Source organism: Hyaena hyaena, unplaced genomic scaffold, assembly GCF_003009895.1.
Source record: "Hyaena hyaena isolate Hyena2069 unplaced genomic scaffold, ASM300989v1 scaffold_105, whole genome shotgun sequence".
NCBI lineage: Eukaryota > Metazoa > Chordata > Mammalia > Carnivora > Hyaenidae > Hyaena > Hyaena hyaena.
The window spans coordinates 670,584-693,985 of record NW_024080737.1 but is presented as its reverse complement, the minus strand read 5'-3'; the positions used below and the strand labels follow the sequence as shown (position 1 = coordinate 693,985).

At 36.7% G+C, this 23,402-nt stretch overlaps 1 protein-coding gene across 5 annotated transcripts in view; it reads right to left on the bottom strand.

The window, feature by feature from the left end:
* Positions 1–23,402, bottom strand: part of GMPS (guanine monophosphate synthase) — an 88,054-nt gene that overhangs the window by 7,170 nt on the left and 57,482 nt on the right. For all 5 annotated transcript variants that reach the window (XM_039236046.1, XM_039236042.1, XM_039236045.1 and 2 more), the window contains 7 exons: positions 20,914–21,107; positions 20,507–20,672; positions 13,683–13,834; positions 13,027–13,200; positions 10,667–10,772; positions 8,572–8,687; positions 5,823–5,948 (listed from right to left, as the gene is read on the bottom strand). In XM_039236046.1, coding sequence (XP_039091977.1) covers positions 5,823–5,948; positions 8,572–8,687; positions 10,667–10,772; positions 13,027–13,200; positions 13,683–13,834; positions 20,507–20,672; positions 20,914–21,107 — 1,034 coding nt within the window. The remainder of the gene's footprint in view (positions 1–5,822; positions 5,949–8,571; positions 8,688–10,666; positions 10,773–13,026; positions 13,201–13,682; positions 13,835–20,506; positions 20,673–20,913; positions 21,108–23,402) is intronic.

The window sequence follows — 23,402 nt, the reverse complement described above, 5'->3', positions numbered from 1 at the left end:
TGGCTCAGGTCATGATCTCAAGATTCATGAGATCAAACCCCACATCCTACTTCAGATTCTCTCTTTCCCTCTTTCCCCTCCCCTGCTTAAGCCCTCTCTCAAAATAAATAAATAAGTATTAAAAAATAATTATTCAACACATGCCAGAGGCCCACTAGGATTTCATTCCAAATATCTGCCCACCTGTATATAACCAGCATACTTAATCTGGCAGACAAGATTTGCCCATGTTTTACCTCAACATAATAAAGGCCATATATGGAAAAACCTCAGCTAACATCATCCTCAATGGTGAAAAACTAACAGCTTTTCCTATAAGAGTAGGAACAAGACAAGTATGTCCACTCTCACCACTTTTTTTCAACATAGTACTAGAAGCCCTGACCACAGCAATCAGAGAGGGTAAAAAAATGTTGTCAATATTGGTAAAGAAGTTAAGCTGTCTAGTGACACGTGTCTGAAGACAACGTGATGCTATACATAGAAAATCCTAAGGACTCCATCAAATAACTACTAAAAGTAATAAATGAATTCAGTAAAGTTGCAGGATTCAAATTAATGCCCAGAAATTAGTAGCATTTCTATACACTTCCAATGAAATAGCATCAAGAGAAATTAAGAAATTACAATTAAGAATTGTAAGCAACACTTACAATTATACCAAAAAGAATTAAACACCTATGGATAAACTTAAAGGGGTGAAACACCTAGCTCTGAAATCTATAAAATACTCATGAAAGAAACTGAAGATGACATAGATAAACAGGATTCCATGTCATGAACTAAAGAATTACTATTGTTAAAATGTCCATACTACCCAGAAATATCTCCACATTCAATGCAATTCTTTTCAAGGTGCCAACAGTATTTTTCCACAGGACTAGAACAAGTAATACTAGAATTTGTATGGAAACACAAAAGACCCTGGATAACTAAAACAATCTTGAGAAAGAAGAACAAGGTATTACAATTCCAGATTGCAAGATATACTACAAAGCTATAGTAATCAAAACAGTACGATACTGGCACAAAAACAGACACACAGATCAGTGGAAAAGAAATGAGGCTAGAAATAAACCCACACTTATATGAACAATTAACCATGACAAAGGAGGCACAAAGGAAAAGACAGTCTTTTCAATTAATGGCGACGCAAAAACTGGACAGCTACATGGAAAAGAATAAAACTGGGTCACTAACACCATTTGCAAAAAGGAATTCAAAAAGGATTAAAGACCTACCTAAATGTGAGACCTGAAAACCCTAGAAGAGAACACAGGCAGTAATATCTCTGGTATTGGCCACAGCAACATTTTTCTAGACATATCTCCTGAGGCAAGGAAAACAAAAGCAAAAATAAACTACTGGGACTACACTGAAATAAAAAGCTTTTGCACAGTTAAGAAAACTGACAAAAAACCACAAAAGGCAACCTACTGAATGGGAGAAGATATTTGCAAACAATATATTCAGTAAGGGGTGAATATCCAAAATATGTAAAGAACTCATACAACTCAACACCAAAAACACCAAATAATCCAATTAAAACATGGGCAGAGGACCTCAACAGTTATTTTTTCAAAGATCTACAGATGGCAATAGACACATGAAAAGATGCATCACTAACCAGTAGGGAAATACAAATCAAAACCACAATAAGATATCCCCTATGCCTGGTCAGAATGGCTATAATCAAAAAGAAAAATAAAAGTGTTGGCAAAGATGTGGAGAAAAAGGAACCCTCATGCCCCACTGGTGGGAATGTAAATTGATAGAGTCAATGTGGAAAACAGGTCCTCAAAAAATTTAAAATGGAAATGCCGTATGATCCAATAATTCTAATGGGTATTTACCCAAAGAAAATGAAAACAATTTAAAAAGATATACACCTCGATGTTTACAGCAGCATTATTTACAATCAACAAGATACAGAAGAAACCTAAGAGTCCATCAAAAGACAAACAGATAAGGAAGATGTGGTATCTACATGTACACACACACACAGAGAATATTATGTAGCCATAAAAAAGAGTGAGATTTTGCCGTTTGCAAAACATGGATAGGCCTAAAGGATATTTTGGAGGTGGGGAATAGACCTAGAGGTTATTTTGCTAAGCAAAGTCAGTCTGAGAAAGACAAATACCATATGATTTCACTCATCTGTGAATCTGAAAAACAAATAAGACAGCAGAATCAGACCTATGAATACAGGAACAAACTGATGATTGCCAGAGGGAAGGGTAGTGGGAGGATGGGCAAAATGGGTGAAGGGAGAGTGGGATACAAGCTTTCCAGTTAGAAAGAATAAATCACAGGAATAAGAAGCCCAGGATAGGGAATATAGTTAATGATATTATTACAGGGATATATAGTGACACATAGTAGCCACATTTGTAATGAGCATAGCATAGCATATAGAGAAGTTGAATCACTATGCTGTACACCTGAAAATAATATAATGTTGTGTGTCAACTATACTCTCCCCAAAAAAAACCATTAAAAAAATCTGCCCATTAGGTGGATAAAGCATTCCTAAGTCAGAGATAAAAGCAAGTTCTTAAACATTTACTATCAACGAGAGAGAGAGAGAGAGAGAGGGAGAGAGAGAGAGAGAGAGAGAGGGAGAATCTTAAGCAGGTTCCACACTTGGCACACCCCCTGATGTGGGCTGGGACCATGGGATCATGACCTGAGCCAAAATCAAGAGTTGGACACTCAAATGACTGAGCCACTGGGTTGAGCATCCAACTCTTGGTTTCAGCTTAGATAATGATCTCACGGTTCATGGGTTTGAGCCCCGCATCAGGCTCTTTGCTGTCAGGGCAGAGGAGCCAGCATGGGATTTTTTTCTCTCCCTCTGGCCCTCCCTGCAGACTCTCTCTCCCTCTCTCTCAAAATAAATGAATAAACTTAAAGAAAATTAAAAAAAAAAAATTAAGGGGCGCCTGGCTGGCTCAGTCAGAAGAGTATGTAACTCTTGATCTTGGAGTCGTTGAGTTCGAGCCCCATGCTGAGGGTAGAGATTACTAAAAAAATAAACAAAACTTTAAAAAATTTAAACTAATATAAACAATTTAAAAAAATTCATCAACTAACTACCTATGAGCCAGTATACTGAGAATATGAGAATTCTGACTACATGACGGCTAATTTGATAGTATTATCAAAGTTCAAAACGTACATGCTCTTTAATCTAAACCATGATCCTATAGAAGCATGAATAACTGCTTAAAAATTATAATACTTGCTGAAATCAATATTATAATGAAAAACTGAAACAGTTTAAATGTCCACTGGTAGGGGGATGATTAAATTATGGTATGGCCATACATGAAATGCAAGGCAATAGTTAAGAATAATCATCTACCTAGGGGTGCCTGGGTGGCTCAGTCGGTTAAGCAGCCGACTTCGGCTCAGGTCATGATCTCATGGTCTGCTCTGTGCTAACAGCTCAGAACCTAGAGCTGCGTCCGATTCTATGTCTCCCTCTCTCTGTCCATCCCCTGCTTGTGCCCTCTCTCTCTCTCTCAAAATAAACATTAAAAAAAAAAGAAAATAAAGAACAGTAATCTACAAGGGGGTCCTGTGTGGCTAAGTTGGTTGAGTGTCTGACTCTGGCTCAGGTCATGATCTCACAGTTCATGAGTTTGAGTCCTGCACTGGACTCTCCACTGTCAGTGCAGAGACCACTCTGGATCCTCTGTCCTCTCTCTCTGCACCTCCCCTGCTCCTGCTCTCTCTGAAATAAACATTTCTAAAAATGTTTTAAAAAGAATAATAATCTACTTGTAATGACATGTAATAAGAAGTCCATGATGTCAAGTTAAAGGGAAAAAGGTGACAAACAATGTGCGCCTATAATTCCCTTTTACTTTTTAAAATAAATGTTTCTGTAAGAACGCATACAATGCAACTGGAGAAAAGGAGGAGGGAAAATTACTCTCTAATGTACTGCATTTTGACCTTTTTGTTTTTTACAAGTATGGTTCATTTTGGTATTTAGAAAATAAACTTCATTGCTGTAGTAACTATGAATTATGATTTTTATCTAGTCTTCCAGGGGTTTCATCTTCAAAAACATAAAACACTAAAATAAAGTAAGATATCTAACAAAAGAAACTTTTATTTTGATGGAAAAAGTAGTGGAACCTGAATAAGCTTCATTTTTAAAAAAGAATTCATCCAACAAACTGCCTCAAACATCTATTCATATAACAGTATATCTAAATGCTTATCTAAAAGCAGTAGTAGTGAACTAATTCAATTCATCTTCCTGCCTAGCAGGAGTTAGTATACAGAGACAGAAATTCTCTGTAAGAGATCCACTTAGGACTGGAAAAACTTTTACAAATGAATTAACTTGTCTGTTGTTTTTGTTTTTTATTTAATAGTAGGGCAACAGCTGACTGAAGTATCAAAACATAAATTTCAAAATCAATCTGTAGGGGCGCCTGGGTGGCTCAGTCGGTTAAGTATCTGACTTTGGCTCAGATCATGATCTTGTGATTCGTGAGTTCAAGCCCTGCATCGGGCTCTGTGCTAACAGCTCAGAGCCTGGAGCCTGCTTTGGATCCTGTGTCTCCCTCTCTCTCTGCCCCTGCCCCGCTCACATGGTCTCTCTCTCTCCTTAAAAAATAAACATTAAAAAAAAAAAAGAATCTGTTTATGATAAGATAACCAAACACCACTGAAGGAAAATTATTTCTATAATTCCAGAAAGGGTTATTTTAATAGTGATTTTTTAAAACATATATATATATATATATATATATATGCTTTATATATAAATATATATATATATCTTACAGATATAGCCTTTAAAAAGAGGGGAAGAGGGAACAAGGTGGGTGAGAGAACAAGTTCAAAATAACTGGACCAATCATTTGAATGAACTAAAACATTTTAAGGGCAACAAATTTTTACTGTCGCATTTACAAACAGAGCTATATGGATTCAAGAGAATAAAGAATTTAAACTGATGATTCAGATTCATGTACTTCACAAAAAGTATACTTCCTAGTTTTAGATGAATAATCTATAAAACAGTTAATTTCATTCCATACCCAATGGCCCCAAAACTGGCACTCAAACCATTTTGAGTTGAACTACTGACACCTTTTCTACTTCTCACTTAACCACAAACCCTAACCGAAAAGAAACTTCCCTCTACTCTACCCTCCCAAGCTTTTCCCCAGAAACTCACTTGAGGATCATAAAAAGAAGAACTTAATAGAATTTATTTATCAGTAGCATTTTAAAAGTGAAAACTAGGAGCACCTGGCGGCTCAGTCTGTTATGTGTCCAACTCTTGATTTCAGCTCCGGTCATGATCTCACAGTTTGTAAGTTCAAGCCCCCCAGTCAGGCTCTGTGCCTACAGTGTGGAGCCGGACTGGAATTCTTGCTCTCTCTCTCTCTCTGCTTCTCCCCTGCTCACTCGCTCTCTCTCTCAAAAAAATAAATAAAACATTAAAATACATAAAAATGTATTTCCACACATTTCCACACCAAGAAGCATACAGGGCGACATGACTTCCTGGTACCTGCCCTTCAAGGCAGAAGCAAGCAAGCCAACTGGATAGCAAATCACTGTTCAAAGTTTTACTTTTAGTTGGAGAGGGCAGATGTTCCTAAACTACAAAATCTCAGCCTGAATTTCTACTTCCTATAACATTATTTACTCCATAAACATTTACATTTCTAAATTTGATGTATAAACTTACTTACATATTTCTTTTTCCTAAGTCATTCCTATTTCAGTAACAATGGAAAGAACAAACTGCAGAAAGTTTTGTCACAGGTCAGTGGATCCACACAACTCACCTGCACACCTACAGTTTTAATTGGCAGCAGGAAGGCATTCAACGAATGCATACTTGTTATCTGCATCAGCTTCTCCTGATCCTCTTCTGTTGTACAAGCTTTGACTCTTTGTAATAGCGTATGTGGCTGAGAAAAACAAAATAGATTATTTCTTAGAGTTTCAAGAAATAAGGTATTCTTTTGGTATCTATTACTCGCTTATGTATCTACACCTGCTGGTTTACAGCAATAGATCCTATTTGATATTTCTCTTTGACCTGTGTGTGTCATACAATATATCAGAATTCCACTCCTAAGGGCCAGGGCTGTGAAAAGTTAAGTATCAGGGTGAGAAATACAGAGTATATACTTTGAGGATTTAATCTTCATCATCAGCCAAGGGACATACCTCACGTGACTCAAACTTTTTCCTCATATTAAAACTTTTTACCATAGTTACTTTTGCCTAAAATTAGTATTATCTTCACCTGTTTCCTTTTTGGGTGTATTTGCCTGGTATATGCTCCTTCATTCTTTTACTTTCATTCCTTCTATCTCTAAGTAAATAGACTATAATTAGATTTTACTTCTCAATCTAGTTTGACAATCTATATCATAACTAGAAATGTTAGTCCTTTTAACTGTGGGTTAAAAACATGGTTGGATTTCATTCTACCATTTTATTTAGTAATTTCCATTTGTCCCACTCTTTCTTCTTTCTTACATTTTTCTAAACTATTTCCCCCACCTATTTCTCTTTCCTGGTTTTGAAGTTATCTCCCATATTTTTATTCTTTTAGCAGTTCCCCTTAAGTGTTAACATGGATACTTAACAAAAGAGAATCAATCTCTCTGTCCTAGCACAATACAAGCATCTTTGAATGCTTTAATTCAAATCCCTAGGGCTTATATGCTATTTTAGATGTATACTGTTATAGTATCTTTAAACAAACAACAGGGGCGCCTGGGTGGTTCAGTCGGTTGGGCGTCCAACTTCGGCTCAGGACATGATCTCACAGTCTGTGGGTTCGTGCCCTGCGTTGGGCTCTGTGCCGACAGCCGGCTCAGAGCCTGGAGCCTGTTTCGGATTCTGTGTCTCCCTCTCTCTTTGACCCTCCCCTGCTCACGCTGTCTGTCTGTCTGTCTCTCTCTCTCAGAAATAAATAAGACATTAAAAAAAATTAAACAACAAAAATTAGAGACCATTATTTTTATTATATAGCCTATGTTTATTTCAGGTTGAGAAGCAATGCTTTTAGTTCCTTAAGTAACGGACTGTTAGTAGTAAATTCATTTTATATAAAAATGTCTTTATGTTGCCCTAGTTCTTAGAAGACAGGTCATCTTGGGGCGCCTGGGTGGCTTAGTCGGTTAAGTGTCCGACTTTCGCTTAGGTCATGATCTCGTGGTTCGTGGGTTCGAGCCCCGCTTCGGGCTCTGTGCTGACTGCTAGCTCAGAGCCTGGAGCCTGCTTTGGATTCTGTGTCTCCCTCTCTCTGACCCTCCCCTGCTCACGCTGTCTCTCTCTCCTAGAAATAAATAAAACATTTAAAAAAAAAAAAAAAAAAGAAGAAGAAGACAGCTCATCTGTTCACTATTCAGGATTATTTTCTCTTGGCACTTTGAAATCTTCTTGCTGTTACCATTACTTTCAGTGTAAGCCTTTACATTTGAGGGTAATCCATCTTTTCTCTATAGCTGCTCTGTCTTTGGCAGACTGCTGTTTTGCTAGATATGTCTATGAAGTATCAGGTTTTCTTCCCATTATTCTAATTGAGATGTGTTACATTTCCTCAAACTGAGGCATGGGGTCTTCCACCAGTGTGGAGGAATTCAAATACTTTCATCTATTATCTCCTCCTTGGACATATGTTCAAGTTGACCTTCTCATTCTATTTTAACCTCTTCTATCCATATTTTCTCTTTGATACTCTGTTCTAATTTCTGGACAATTTCTTAACATCGGTCTTTGAGTTCATGACTTCTTTCTTTAGGTGTTTTTAATTTCAGTTATTTTCATTCCTAGAAATTAATTTTTTTTCAAAGCTGCCCAGTCATTTATCATATACCTTATTCTTATTATTCTGTGCTTCTTTCAATTCTACATATTTTACACTATCTACAAACACCAGTATCCAAACAGTGTTTGAAAGTCTTGTTCTGGCAGTTATTTCCACTAGCTTTCATTTATGTTGCCTTACTTTGATATATACTTTGCAATTTTAAAAAATTTTAAGTTCATATATATTTGTTGGAACTATATATGCATCAATCTTTTAAGGTCCAGTTGAAGACACTGCAAAGAGAATTTATGCTAAGCCTGACACCTGGAAGCACGAGCAATCAAGCTTCACTTTAAATTGGAATTCTTGCCTGCAGTTTTTCAGACCACACAGATTATGATTTGAGGCACCAAATCTATGGAAGGACTGGGAGACTTAGTCTCAGTTTGGAGTTAAAATGTCTTTCCGTATTTTCTTGTACTATGTATAAAACATTTTTAAACACCCTCTTATATCTAGCAGGTATAGCGATTCAAGCTGTCTAATCTGTTATATGGCTGAACAGAGAAGTCTGCATTTGAGAGTCTCTGTAGAATATTTTCTTTAGAGTCACTTAACATTTTAAATTACTCTGAATTTTCAAAAAATGAAACTAACAAATTCACTGTAATTACCACAGTACTGTGAGAATCCATCCAATTCCTTATACTGATTAGCTGTGTCTATTTAAAACTCCTATAATATAGAAACTCAATGCAAATTATTACCTTCTTAACACTTGCAGAAAAATCAGCTACTATTTTCAAAATATTGTTGGTTTCAGGAAAATCCTTACAAATATAAGGTTCTTCAGCACATATTACTCTGATTGCCAAGCCAGGACCTAAAGACAATAGTAACAGTGGCATTTAATATAAATTTTATTTTATATAAATATTTAATATAAAAATATCAGTTCTAATATAAAATCCTTCCAAATATTAAAATCCATTGGCCATTGTTTTTTCGAAATTTACTGAATTATAACTGACATATAACCACAGTTTAGTTTTTTTAAAGTGTTTAATTTCAAATGTGACTATGAAGTTCCCATCCAACTCATCATTTTTTAGAACGCTTCAATTCTCTTTACATCAAGGATTTTTATCTATTTTTGATAGTCCACTATTGTCATAATAATCTCCAATGAAAATTTTTAATTCACAGTGTATGTGCCAATCTTTTTTTATAAACTTATTAGAAATTTTTTAAACATACAAAAATAAAGAGTAGTGTGTAATGAACCACCTTATTACTCATCACCCAGGTTCAACTACCAATCTACTTTTAGGAAGAAGAGTATGTTGTTTAAAAAAAAAAAAGTACAACAGAGTGTTTAATTACAAAAATGTGAACTGGTGTTTCTATTTCATCAAATACTTAAAAGGATAAAAACAAAGTATGCATTTTTTTTATAGCAGCACAATATTTTTTACTAAAGAAATCTTACATAATAAAAAAATTCCAATATATAAAATAGATTTTTACAAGTCAAGTGAATCTATGGGGCGCCTGGGTGGCTCAGTCAGTTAAGCATTCAACTCTTCATCTCAGTTCAGGTCATGATCTCACAGTTCATGGGTTCAAGCCCTTGGGTCAGGCTCTGTACTATCAGCAAGGAGCCTGTTTGGGATTCTCATTCTCTCTCTCTCTCTCTCTCTCTCTCTCTCGCCAATTGTATGCTCTCTCTCTCAAAAAAAATAAATAAACTTAAAAATAAAAAAGTCAAGTGAATCTAATGAAATGATAACCAAGGACACAGGACCACTTGGCCTCCCTCCATTACATTCATACATAATCCTTTGCCAACACAAAGGTTAGGAGCTGAGCATCTGGAATTCCTAGATTTGAAGTTTATTGACACAAACAACATGAATTACCACAGGAGTTATACCTCTGTCACACAGTTTATGGGACCACTGTGGTATTCAAAAGTACAAGCTCTGAGGCGAGGCCATCGGGGCTAGAATCCTGGCTCCACACCTAATCTGTATTAACTTTGGGCAAACTGGGCTCTGCCCCTAAAATTTCCTCCTTTATGAAAAAGAATAATGGTGGTTTCTATTGTGAGGATCAAATGAGACAGTATATGTAAATTATTTAGCAGAATGCCTAGCACTCACTAGTATTTAAGAAATGTTAACCTTTACTGTCTTTTTTAATTTGACTATCTTGTAACTCATCACCTAATAACTATTATAATGAGCCAGAAACTGAGGTACAAGACTTACCCAAGGTCAAGAACTTATAACAAAAACAGTTTAAGACTCTCTGTCCTAAATTTAAACAAATACCACCTCTAATTAGTTATTTTTCTATGTGACAGCAGCAAATGGCTATTTAAACAATGTACTTTTTATTTGGTCACAGATTAGTTACATACAGCACTATGCAAAGAAGTAACTCATCCATTCAGCCATAGAATTAGGATTTAAGAGAACCACATTTTAACCTTTAAATGATGAGTTTAATACATCATGGTACAGTAGAAAGAACATATAAATTGCAGCTCTTGTGTGGCAATGTTATTAAAATATCTCTATGCCTTGTATTTCTCATCTGATGGCAACATCATAGGCCAGACTCATTGGGCTGGTGCAATATATATAAATACAATGGAAAATGATTATGTAAGAACATGAAGTATATACAATAGATACTAAGAAGAATTTTATTCCCTACACACCCTTTCCTTTCTCTAAAGTTACATATTCCCTGAGATGATAAATTATTTCAAAATTGTCTGAATTGATCTTTCTTCAACATGAAGGTCTAATGGCAAATTGAGAAATTCAAGTGTCTTTTTTTTGTTGTTTTTTTTACCTGGAAATGGATGCCTGGAAACTAACTCTTCTGGAAGTCCAAGTTCTCTGCCTAAAATTCTTACTTCATCTTTATGAAAGTCTTTCAGAGGTTCTATTACTTTTCCCTACAGAAGCAGAAAGCCAATTAATACAAATTAGTAACCAAAATGACATGGAAAATAAGGAGTGACAAATTATTGGCCTTTCCTGTTGTCTTTTACATTAGATTAAAATATCATCTAAAATTTCATATTTTAAAGGGTCTCCTCCCATATGCTTATAAGAAAACAGATGAATATTCTACTGATCTTTAAAACACATTTTAAACATAAAACTTGCAAATATAAATAAATCAGAGCAGTCCTACCCACCATCTCTGATCTAGTTCTCATTACCAAGCTGGGGCGCCTGAGTGGCTCAGTAGGTTAAGCATCCGACTTCGGCTCAGGTCATGATCCCACAGTTCATGAGCCCGTGCGTCGGGCTCTGTGCTGACAATTCAGGGCCTGGAGCCTGCTTCGGATTTTGTGTCTCCCTCTCTCTCTGCCCCTCACCCTCTCATGCTGTCTCTCACTCTCAAAAATAAACATTAAAAAAAAAATTTAACGGGCGCCTGGGTGGCTCAGTCAGTTGAGCATCTGACTTCAGCTCAGATCACGATCTCACGGTTTGTGAGTCTAAGCCCTGCGTCAGGCTCTGTGCTGCTGACAGCTTGGAGCCTGGAGCCTGTTTCAGATTCTGTATCTCCTTCTCTCTCTGCCCCTCCTCTGCTCATGCTCTGTCTCTATCACCTAAGAATAAACAAACATTAAAAAAAATTTTTTTAATAAAAAACAAAAATACATTACTAGTGTTTCAAAATTAAAGTTCTCCAAATGATACTATCAAGTAAGTGAAAAGACAACCTAATCATACCTGACAAAGGATCTACAATTAGAGTGCATAAAGAACACTTACAATTCAGTAATAAAAAGACAAACCAATTAAAAGTGTGCAGAAGATCTGGGGGAACCTGGATGGCTCAGTAATTTAAGCTCAGATCATGATCTCACGGTTTGTGCGACTGAGCCCTGCTTGTGATTCTTTCTCTGTCCTTCCATTATTCACATTCATGTGCATGCGCATGCTCTCTCTCTCTCTCAAAAATAAACTTTTGGGGCACCTGCACTGCTCCATCAGTTAAATGCCTGATTCTCAATTTCAGCTCAGGTCATAATCTCATGGTTCATGAGTTCAAGCCCCACACTGGACTCTGTGCTGTCAGCTTGGGATTCTCTCTGTCCCTTCCCTGGTCACTTTCTCTCAAAATGAATATATAAACTTTAAAAAAAATAAATAAATAAACAAACTTTTTAAAAAATGTGCAAAAGTTCTGGATATTTCTCCTAAGAAGACATACAAATATCTAGTAAGCACATAAAAAGATGCTTAACATCATTAGTTATTAAGAAAATACAAATCAAAATCACAATGAGATACCACTTCTCATCCACTAAAATGACTAAAATAAAGAGAGATAATAGCCATCTTAATAGTATGAATTATCAAAATAAAAAGCAGGGAGAATAACAATTGTTGACAACTCTGTGGGTTAAATAGAAACACTTATGCACTGGTGGTGGATTATAATATGGTGTAACTGTCATGGAACTATTACGAAGTTCCTTTTAAAAATTAAAAAAAAGAACAATGGAGCACTTAGCTGGCTCACTTAGCAGAGCATGCAACTCTTGATTTTAGGGTCAGAAGTTCAAGCCCCATGATGGGGTTAGATATCACTTAAAAATAACGTCTTTAGAAAAATAGAGCTACTATGATCCAGCACTTCTTGTATATAGCCAAAACTACTGAAAGCAGGGTCTCCAAGAGATATTTGCCAACTCATGTGCATAGCAGCACAATTCACAATAGCCAAAAAGTGGAAGCAACCCAAATGTCCATTGACAGCTAAATGAACAAAATGTGTTAAATGAACAAAATGTGTACACATACAATAAAATGTTATTTAGCCTTAAAAAGGAAAGAAATTCTGTCACATGCTACAACACAGATGAACCCTGAGGACGCAAGCTAAATGAAATAAGCCAGCTACAAAAAGACAAATACTATATGATTTCACTTAGATGGAGTATCTAAAGCAGTCAGATTTATGGAGACGGGAAGTAGAATGGTTGATTACCAGGTGTTGGGAAGAGGAAGAAGAGGGTAGCTGTTGTTCAGTGGGTATATAAAGTTTCAGTTTTACAAGATGAAAACATTATGGAGCTCTGTCTCACAACAATGCAAATATACTTAATATTACTGAGCTGTACAATTAAAAATGATTCGGGGAGGGGTGAGGGAGAAAGGCTTTATGGTAAAGTTCTCAGAAGCTCTTACCTCTTCTCTCAACTTTCTGATAAGCTCTGTGTCATTGTGATGAGTTTTGATGAGTTCAGCTTTACCACTTGCAACAAGGGAAGCACTTTCAATTAAATCAGGCCGTAAAGTACCTTGGGCAAGGAAAACCTCCTCTGGTTTCAGGTTCATTTCTCCAATCACTTCATTGGCAATCTATAACGAAGAAGAGAAAAACAGCCTTTTAAGAGACAAATCTTTTAAAAAGGTAGCAGTCTTTTTTATCCTTTCAGCAAAATTCCTCAGAGTCCTTTTGCAATCCTGACCAAGAAATAAAATCCATACCAACTCTCAAAAGTAAATTAAGAACATCTGCTTTAGAAAGATTCAAAACATCAGGCATTCAAAAGCCTAAAAAGTAGCCACTGAAATATCCAAAGAACAAAAGTCCAGTATCAGTTGAAAATATCTATTCGTAAATAGTTAAAATAATAGCCTGGCAACATAAGTATACATGTTTCTTAAGACATAAAATAATTTCTACCAGTCAGTAGAACAGCAACACGCACTAAAATTCTTAACCTAAAAAATAAATAAAATTAGGTAGTAAACTTGATTATTTGATGTAATAACAAGGAAAAACAAATACGAAAATTCACACCAAAATTAGTATACAATGTGGATATTAAAAAAACTACCTTAACAAAAGTATCTCCAATAATCTTTCTTTTCTCTTCAGGACTTGTAGTCATATTTAACGTTTTGCTAATTCTTTTTCGTGGAGTTCTATCTTCATCTGATATTGGTAGAGTTGTTGTTCCGTTGTAGAAAGAATGAGCAGCATTTATCACTGAAGGAGAAGGGAGAAGCACGTATTAAAATAGAACATTTTAAAAAACATAAATAACAGGTCAAACTACAGAAAGAAAACCTAGGTGGATCTTTTGATCACCCTTACACCCTGCCTCCATATTACAAAACTACCAACAAACCATGATTAACAGTGTCTAGACACAGGCACTCATTAAATTTTGTTCTTTTGAGAATCTTGTGCCATTTAAAAATCTAAGGTGATGACTTTATAAATTATGCTGGCTGCTTTCTCTGTATTCAATGCCCCATCAGAGCAACATGGAAATGCTAAAGGAAAAAGCACAGCCCCAAGGGAATTGAAAGCAATGGTTCACATACGGGGATCAAAGTCCTCAGGACTGCACACTGAATTAACTAGTCTCTTGAAATACTGATGTTTATCAACATATATGTAACAATCTCTGGTTGTCCTTCTATTTTTAAAGAGCAAGCTACTTAAAAATTAACTAAGATCTCATTTGGAAGGCTGAACAATTGGTGAGCTTCACTGAAATACAACTGGCTATTTCACTGGGACACAGCCATGAATTTGCAGCTCTGTCTCTTAAACTGGTCAATTACCCCAAAAAGACACCCCCAATCTCCTATCAGCATTCTGACAACAGAACATAGAAAGTGGCAAGGAGAGAGAGTAGCCATTCAGTATACAGATTTTTGCTTAACCTTACTGTTTGTTATGTAGAATCTTACTTCTACCCTCAACTATGCCTGGAATTGATATGCCCAAATCTAAAGTGTCTTTTATTTAGCCTCTCTAAAGAATAAATCCAGTCTTCTGATGCAGAAAAATAGCAGCAGTTTATTCCTATGTAAAGGAAAAGGATCTCCTTCTCAGATTTTCAACCAATCTGTTTTAGGATCACCCAGAAAACTACACCACACAGGGAAGTCAAATCCTGAGCCTCCCCACAACTCTCACCTTTATTAGCTTCCTCCCCTGTGCTGTGCTAACAGCTCAGAGCCTGGAGCCTGCTTCTGATTCTGTGTTTCCCTCTCTCTCTAATGACCCTTCCCTGCTCACACTCTTTCTCTCAAAAACAAGTAAACATTAAAAAAAATTTTTTTTAAAGAAAATCAGTAACACTAAGGTATTTTTTAAAATCACAAGGATGGCTAACACAAACTTAACCACACACAAAACACAAAAATTATTACAAATCACATTTATGCCACTAAACCCAAAGTAAATGTGTCCAACTGAACTTTTTCTTAGCCTAATTCCAAAATTCCTGCAGTCACTTCGACACCACCAAAAAAGCTCCAGTTAGGGTGGAAAGACAAAATGAATTTAATTAATAACAAATTATTAAAAGATCTTACTTGCATCTTTCACAACAATATAAGACTATGTGAAGACACTACTAGGATCCATTCCAGCGTTTTGGAAAAAGCTTGGCTAGTGAGGGATCCTGGTTAAGGACCAGTAGTTTATCAGAGAAAATCCACATTATCCATCTGCTTTCCACCTTCCAAATTTTGTTACACCAGGAGACTGCTATCACCTCCACTATTCCTTGCCCTGTGGCATTATATTTGTTTTATGCCTATAATGTTATTTTAGTGAAGTTTCAAAAGAAAAAGAAATAGGGGCGCCTGGGTGGCTTAGTCGGTTAAGCGTCCAACTTTCGCTTAGGTCATGATCTTGCGGTTCGTGGGTTCGAGCCCCGTGTCGGGCTCTGAGCTGACTGCCAGCTCAGAGCCTGGAGCCTGTTTCAGAGTCTGTGTCTCCCTCTCTCTCTGACCCTCCCCTGCTCACGCTCTCTCTCTCTCTCCTAGAAATAAATAAAAATATTAAAAAAAAAAAAAAAGAGAAAGAAATAGACTCATCTACACTTCATGTTTAACTACAAGTTTTCGTTTTACATTCAACCTTCTAGCATCAATTTCAACTAATTCAATAATATGCATGGTTTGTATCATTGAAGTATGGACTTGATTCCAATGTAACTATTGATTACACCCTGTTTTTAAAAAGTATTAAGGGGCGCCTGGGTGGCTTAGTCGGTTAAGCATCCGACTTTCCGACTTTCGCTTGGGTCATGATCTCGCGGTTTGTGGGTTCAAGCCCCGCGTTAAGCTCTGTGCTGACTGCCAGCTCAGAGCCTGGAGCCTGTTTCAGTCTGTGACTCCCTCTCTCTCTGACCCTCCCCTGCTCACGCTGTCTCTCTCTCCTAGAAATAAATAAAACATTTTAAAAAAATAAATAAAAAAATAAAAAAAAATAAATAAATAAAAAGTATTAAAGACAGGGGCTCCTGGGTGGCTCAGCTGGTGAAGCCTCTGACTTCAGCTCACGTCATGATCTCAACAGTTCATAGGTTTGAGGCCCGCATAGGGCTCTGTGCTGACAGCTCAGAGCCTGGAACCTGCTTCAGATTCTGTGTCTCCTTCTTTCTCTGCCCTTCCCCTGCTCATGTTCACTTGTGCTCTCGCTCGCTCTATCTTTCTCTCTCTCAAAAATAAACATTAAAAAAATTTTTTTAAGTATTAAAGATAGCCACAAATGTAAATGCAGTCAAGACTTAAAAAGTTTAGGGTGTCTCAGTCAGTTAAACATTGGACTTCGGGTCACAATTGGATGATCTCCAGCCCCGCGTCAGCTCTGTGCTGACAGCTCAGAGCCTGGAGCCTGCTTCAGATTCTGTCTTCCCCTCTCTCTGCCCCTCCCCCACTCATGCTCACTCGTGCTCTCCCTCTCTCTCAAAACAAATAAGCATTAAAAAAAATTTTATTTAGAAGTTTACTAGTGGACTTAAAAAAGTGACTAGGTTTCTCAAAAAGTTAAAAACAGAACTACCCTAAGACCCAGCAACTGCACTACTAGGTATTTACCCAAAGGATATAGGTATACTGTTTTGAAGGGGCATATGCAGTCCAGTGTTTACAGCAGCACTATCAACAATAGCCAAAGTATGGAAAGAGCTCAAATGCTCATTGATGGATAAATGGATAAAGATGATGTGGTATACATATACACAACTGAGTATTACTCGCCAATCAAAAAGAATGAAATCTTGCCATTTGCAACTACGTGGATGGAACCAGAAGGTATTACCCTAAATGAAATTAGTCAGAGAAAGACAAATATCATATGACTTCACTCACGTGAGGACTTTAAGATACAAAACAGATTAATATAAGGGAAGGAAAGCAAAAATAATATAAAAACAGGGAGGGGACAAAACATAAGAGACTCTTAAATACAGAGAACAAACTGGGGGTTACTGGAGGGGTGGTGGGGGGATGGGCTAAATGGGCAAGGAGCATTAAGGAGGACACTTGTTGGGATGAGCACTGGGTGTTACACATAGGGGATGAATCACTGGAATCTGTTCAATCTGGAAACCATTATAGCAGTATGCTAACTTAGATGTAAATTTTAAAAATAAAAAAAAATTAAAAGTGACTATACTCTTAACAAATTAGGCACAGGAGTTAACATATCTCACCATAACAAAGGCCACATACAACAAGTCCACAGTTATATCATACTCAATGGTGTTAAGTTAAGCTTTCCCTCTAATACCAGGAACAAGACAAGGGTGCCCACTCTCACCAATCCTATTCAATGTAAGTACTACAAGTCCTAGCTAGAAAAGTCAGTCAAGAAAAGGAAATAAAAGGTATCAGAATTGGAAAGGGGAAAAACAAACTGTCAGGATTTGCAGATGACAGGACTTTATACTGAGAAAACCCTAAAGATTCAACCAAAAAACTATTACAAAGGATCACTGAACTCAGTAAAGTTGCGAGATACAAAACTAACATACAAAAATCGGTAGTTTCTATACATTAACAAATTTTCCAAAAAAAAAAAAAAGAAACCATACAGAAATCAATCCCACTTACAACAGTATCAAAAACAATAATTCTTTTTTTTTTTTTAAATTTTTTTTAATGGTTTATTTATTTCTAGGAGAGAGAGAGAGAGAGAGAGAGACAGTGTGAGCAGGGGAGGGTCAGAGAGAGGGAGTCACAGACTCTGAAACAGGCTCCAGGCCCTGAGCTGGCAGTCAGCACAGAGCCCGACGCGGGGCTTGAACCCACGAACCGCGAGATCATGACCTGAGCGAAAGTCGGACGCTTAACCGACTAAGCCACCCGGGCGCCCCTCAAAAACAATAATTCTTAGAAGTAAATTTAAGAAAGCAAAAAATCTCTACTATGAAATCTACAAGATACTGATAATAAGAAATCAAAGGAGACACAAAGAAATGGAAAAATAATGGATAAATGGGTTAGAAAAATACTGTTAAAATGTCAATACTACCAAAAGCCATCTATGGCTTCACTGCAACCCTTACCAAGAATTCAATAGGATTTTTTTTAAACAGAACTAGAATATATGTGTAACCTAAAATATATGTGTAACCACAAAAGACCCCAAATAGCTAAAGAAATCCTGAGAAAGAAGAGCAAAGGAGGAAGTATCACACTTCCTGATTTCTAGCTATACTATAAAACTATAATCATCCAAACAGTATGGTATTGGCATAAACAGACAAATGTAACAGAATCAAGAGTCCAGAAATAAACCCAAGCATAGTCAACTAATATTTGATAAGGGAGCCAACAACACTCAACAGAGAAAAGACAGTCTGTTCAATAAATGGTGATAGACTAAATGGTGATGGAATATATAAATGTAAAAATAAGAAACTGGACCCCTACCTTTCACTACTCAGAAAAGTTAACTCAACATAGATTAAAAACCTCAATATAAGACCTGAAATCATGAAAGCCCTAGGAAAAAACACAGAAATAAAGTTCTTTTCCTGCGTCTTGTTAATGAATTTTTGGACAGGACCCTTAAAGCACAAGCAACAGATAAAAAACGAACAGGTGGGGCAACATCCAACTAAGAGCTTCTGCACAGAAAAAGAAATCCATCAATAAAGTAAAAGCACAACTAACAGGGGTTTCTGGGTGGCTCAGTCAGTTAACCATCCAACTCAACTTGGCTCAGGTAATTATCTCACCGTTGTGAGATCGAGCCCCACAGCTTGGTTCCATGCGGAGCAGAGATTTATGCTGTTTGGGATTCTCTGTCTTCCCCACTTTCTCTCTACCTCTCCGTGGCTCATGCTCACTCACTCTCTCAAAATAAATAAATAAACATTATTAAAAAAGAAAAAAAAGACAATCTACAAAATGGGAAAAAATGTTTGCAAACCATTTAAGTGATAAGGGGTTAATAACCAAAATATATAAAGAACTTCTACAACTCAACAGCAAAAACACAAGAAGTTCAATCAAAAAATGGACAGAGGATCTGAATGGACATTTCTCCAAAAAAGATATACAAAAGGCCAACAGGTACATAGAAAGAAGCTCAGTGTCACCAGCTATTAGATTAATGCTAATTAAAATGACAATGAGGTATCACCTCATTCCTGTCAGAACGGCCATCATCAAAAAGATAAGAGATAGCAAATGTGAGGGTGTGGAGAAAAGGGAATCCTTGTGTAATGCTGGTAGAATTGTAAATTGGTATAGCGCGATATAAAAGAGTTTGGAGGATCCTCAAAAAATTAAAAATAAAACTGTCATGTGATCCAGGAATTCCATTTCTGGGAATATATCCAAAGGAAATGTAAGCACTCAAAAGGTTATCTGAATTCCCATGTTCACAGCAGCATTAATTCCAATAGCTAAGATATGAAGACAACCAAAGTGTCCATCAATGAGTGAATAATAAAAATGTGGTGTATATATATATATATATATATATATATATATATATACACACACACAATGGAAATTATTCTTCCATAAAAAAATCCTACCATATGTGACAACATGCGTGGACCCTAAAGGTATTAACATTAAGAGAAATAAGTCAGATAGAGAAAGACAAATACAGTATGATCTCACTTATATGTAGAATCTAAAAAACCAAACCCAAAGAAAAAGAGATCAGACTTACTATCAGAGGTGGAGAGTGGGGAGAAGGGGAATTGGACGAAGGTGGTTAAAAGATACAAACTTCCAGTTACAAGATGAGTAAGGCTATACTATACAACATGACCAATATAGCTAATACTGCTAACTAATACACAGAGTAGTTAAAAAAGTAAATCCTAGGAGTTCACATCATAAAAATTTTTCCCTTTTATTTTAATGTCCCTATATGAGAAGATGGATATAAACTGGAACTACTGTGATAATCTTGTCAAGATGTATATAAAATCATCATGCTATAGTTTTATACAGTGATGTATATCAATTATTTCTCAATAAAACTAGGAAAAAAGTTGACTACAGACTCTTCACTCCTCTATATAAGTCTTTCAGTTTGTAAAATAATCTGTATATCCATACTTTTAGAAACACTTGGAAATTTTCATCCATAAATAATATTATAGATGGGAAAAGATAACTCAAAAAGAGATATGAACAGAAGAGAACAAAACGGTAGCTGGAATTTTAGTTATTTGTATATAACACTAGGAATAATCAAGTTTTAAAATTTATACTGGGAACCCTCTTGAAACAGGTAATTATAATGTAAAAGTAAAAAATGTCCTCATAAGCTTACTGGGGAAACCTGTACTTAGTTAAGGCAATGAGCTCACTCATACCATAAGGCTAGTTTGATTTGATAATAAGTCCTTACATATATATTAACTCTTCTGGGGTTCATCAATACCTTTGACCTGGATCCCAAGCTTTTTGAGGGCCTCTTCTACAGACTGGCTTTCTCGTTTTCTCATAAAGCCATTATCAATGTGCACAGCAATGACTTGATCTTGGTTCAAAGCACGATTCAGCAAAGCTGTACAAACTGTCGAGTCAACTCCACCACTGAGTAAAACCTACAAGGTGAGATTAAAAGAAAAATCAAATTGAGTAGAAAAAAACCTATCACCTTAAATCATTACCTTTAAAAACAGTTTTTAGCACAATGTATGTATGGTCATTGAAAAAGCACTCTGAACCAGCTCAACTCACAAAGCACCCAATCATCCAGGCAACATTTAAGGGCTGTGGTGAGAAGCCAGCTCTGAGTTCTATTATCGACATAAATTTGTTGACTTTCAGATGTAAATTCCTTACCAAAACTTTTGATGTGCCTACTCTCTCTTTGATCTCTCGAATGCACTCAAGCTCTCTGTTCTGCACAGTGAAGGTCCCACTGCAGCCAGCTATATCATAGAGGAAGTTCTTCAGTATTACTTTCCCATTTTCTGTAAGGCCAACTTCAGGATGGAACTGTGCTCCATATAATTTTTTAGACTCGTTTGCTATACCTTTAAAGAGAAAATAATCACAAATTAAAATTTTTTCATGTTGAAGACTCAACTAAGTACCCATAGTTTTCTTCATAATATCTTCCTCTATAAATATGAAAACTGATACAAAATTACTGCATTTTTAGCTACAGGGGGAAAAAACACATAAAACAAAAACTACACTGCCATAATTCTTAAAAGGTCTTTATTTGTGACAGTGAAAAATCCTAGAGATTATTTCATAGTACCTTCAACTTCACCCAGATTATTTTGTCTACTTCATACAATAACAACTCAATTTTGGCTCTCAGATGCAATGTGCAGCTACCAATTTTATGTGTTAAAAAAAATTCATGTATTAGGCCTGTGAGAATATTCTAACTACTCCTTTCTTAGATACTATTAACCACAGATGTAACTTCACTGATTTGGCTAATGTGTTTCTGAAATTATTGATTACCTACTAAGCAACAGGCATTAGGCTAAATGTTTTCCATGGACAAGTATTACTCCTGTTTACGGCTCTGAGATATCAAGAAACGTACACCTAGTTAAGTAGTTAAATCAGGCCTAGCAAGCTAACTCATACTTGTTCTACTACACCAAGGAACCACACATTTTTTTTAAATTTATTCAGTTTTGAGAGAGACAGAGACAGAGCCTGAGCAGGGGAGGGAAAGAGAGGGAGGGAGACAGAATCCAAAGCAGCCTCCAGGCTCTGAGCTGTCAGCACAGAGCCCAATGCGGATCTTGAACTCACAAACCCTGAGATCATGACCCGAGCCGAAGTCAGACGCTTAACCACGTGAGCCACCCAGGCTCCCCAGAACCTCACACCTTCTTTGCTTGGGTTCTATTCCACGACACCATTCTCTCGTGGTTCATTACTTATTTCACTGCTCCTTCTCAATCTTTGTTGGTTCCTCCTCATCTTATCCGTTTCTACACATGAAAGCTGCCCAGTACCCAGCACTTAAATCTCTTCTCTATACATGGAGTGATCTATCACTCATGGCTTTAAATTCTACCCATATGATGGTACACCACCAAATTTATACCTCCAGCCCAATTTTCTACTCTATAGTCTAGATTTACATATATACAACTGTTTACTCATATCTTTATTTCTATGATTAATAAGGCATCTTGAATTTAATACACAAATCCACATGACTGCATTCTTACCCATCAGGTAAACAAAAAACTTGCCTTTCTGGATGCTCAGACCATACATAAAACTTGGGAGTTAAAGCCCAATTATACCCTTTGTTCCCCACTTCACATGCAATCCAACAGCAATTCCTTTGTCTCTCCTTTCAAAACCTATCAGAATCCAGTCTCACTTCCAGTATCCAGTCCAGCACGTAAGAACCTAAAGGACATTGCTATGTCCTAACAATAAACGGAAAGCTAACCACTGCCCTTGGAGAGACTGCAGATGAGCACAGAGAATTCATAACTTACCCATGAGTGCAAACATCCACAGGAACCACTGCTGAGGTAGGGAAACTTGACCTATAATCAGTGAATTGCTAGAGGTTTAGTGTAAAAATCTGAGAGATAAAAATTCCAGGATGACCCAGTCATCACGGGCCCCCCACACCTTTGTGAATTTTACCTACAGGAGATCAACCAAGTTCTCACAGTAAATATCAGGGAGAGGGGAAAAGGAACCATTTTGAAACATACCAGGACATTCAGTTCTTCTTAACTAAGTCTACTCTCAGGAGAAACTATTTCATCTATTTAACCTGCTAGCCTTCTATCAGAGCCCACTGACCTGTGAGAAGGGAAATATCCTAATCTAGCCCACTCTAGTCATCACATTCCATCTAACAGGGAGAAAAATGTTCCATAGCTCAGGGACACAGATTTACTAAAAAACTGAGAGCTGCTCTTCCTACCCCACACCTTACTATCTCATACTAAGTCTATTTACAACAATTCCTTTTAACAAGTACATCATGTATGACGATCAAAAAGAAAAAAAAAGTTACAAGGCATCCTAAAGGCAAAGAACACAGTTTGAAGAGATAAAGCAAGCATCAGAACCAGATTAAGATATTGCAGAGATGTTGGCATGATCAGATAAGGGATTTAAAGCAACTATGATTGGGATACCTGGGTAACTCAGTCGGTTAAGCATCTGACTTCAGCTCAGGTTATGATCTCATAGTTTTTGAGTTCTAGCCCAACATCTGGCTCTGTCTCCCTCTCTCTGCTCCTCCCTCACTCGTTCTTTCTCCCAAACATAAACATTTTTAAAAAACTATGATTAAGCCGCTAAGACTCTAATGGATAAAGCAGACAGCA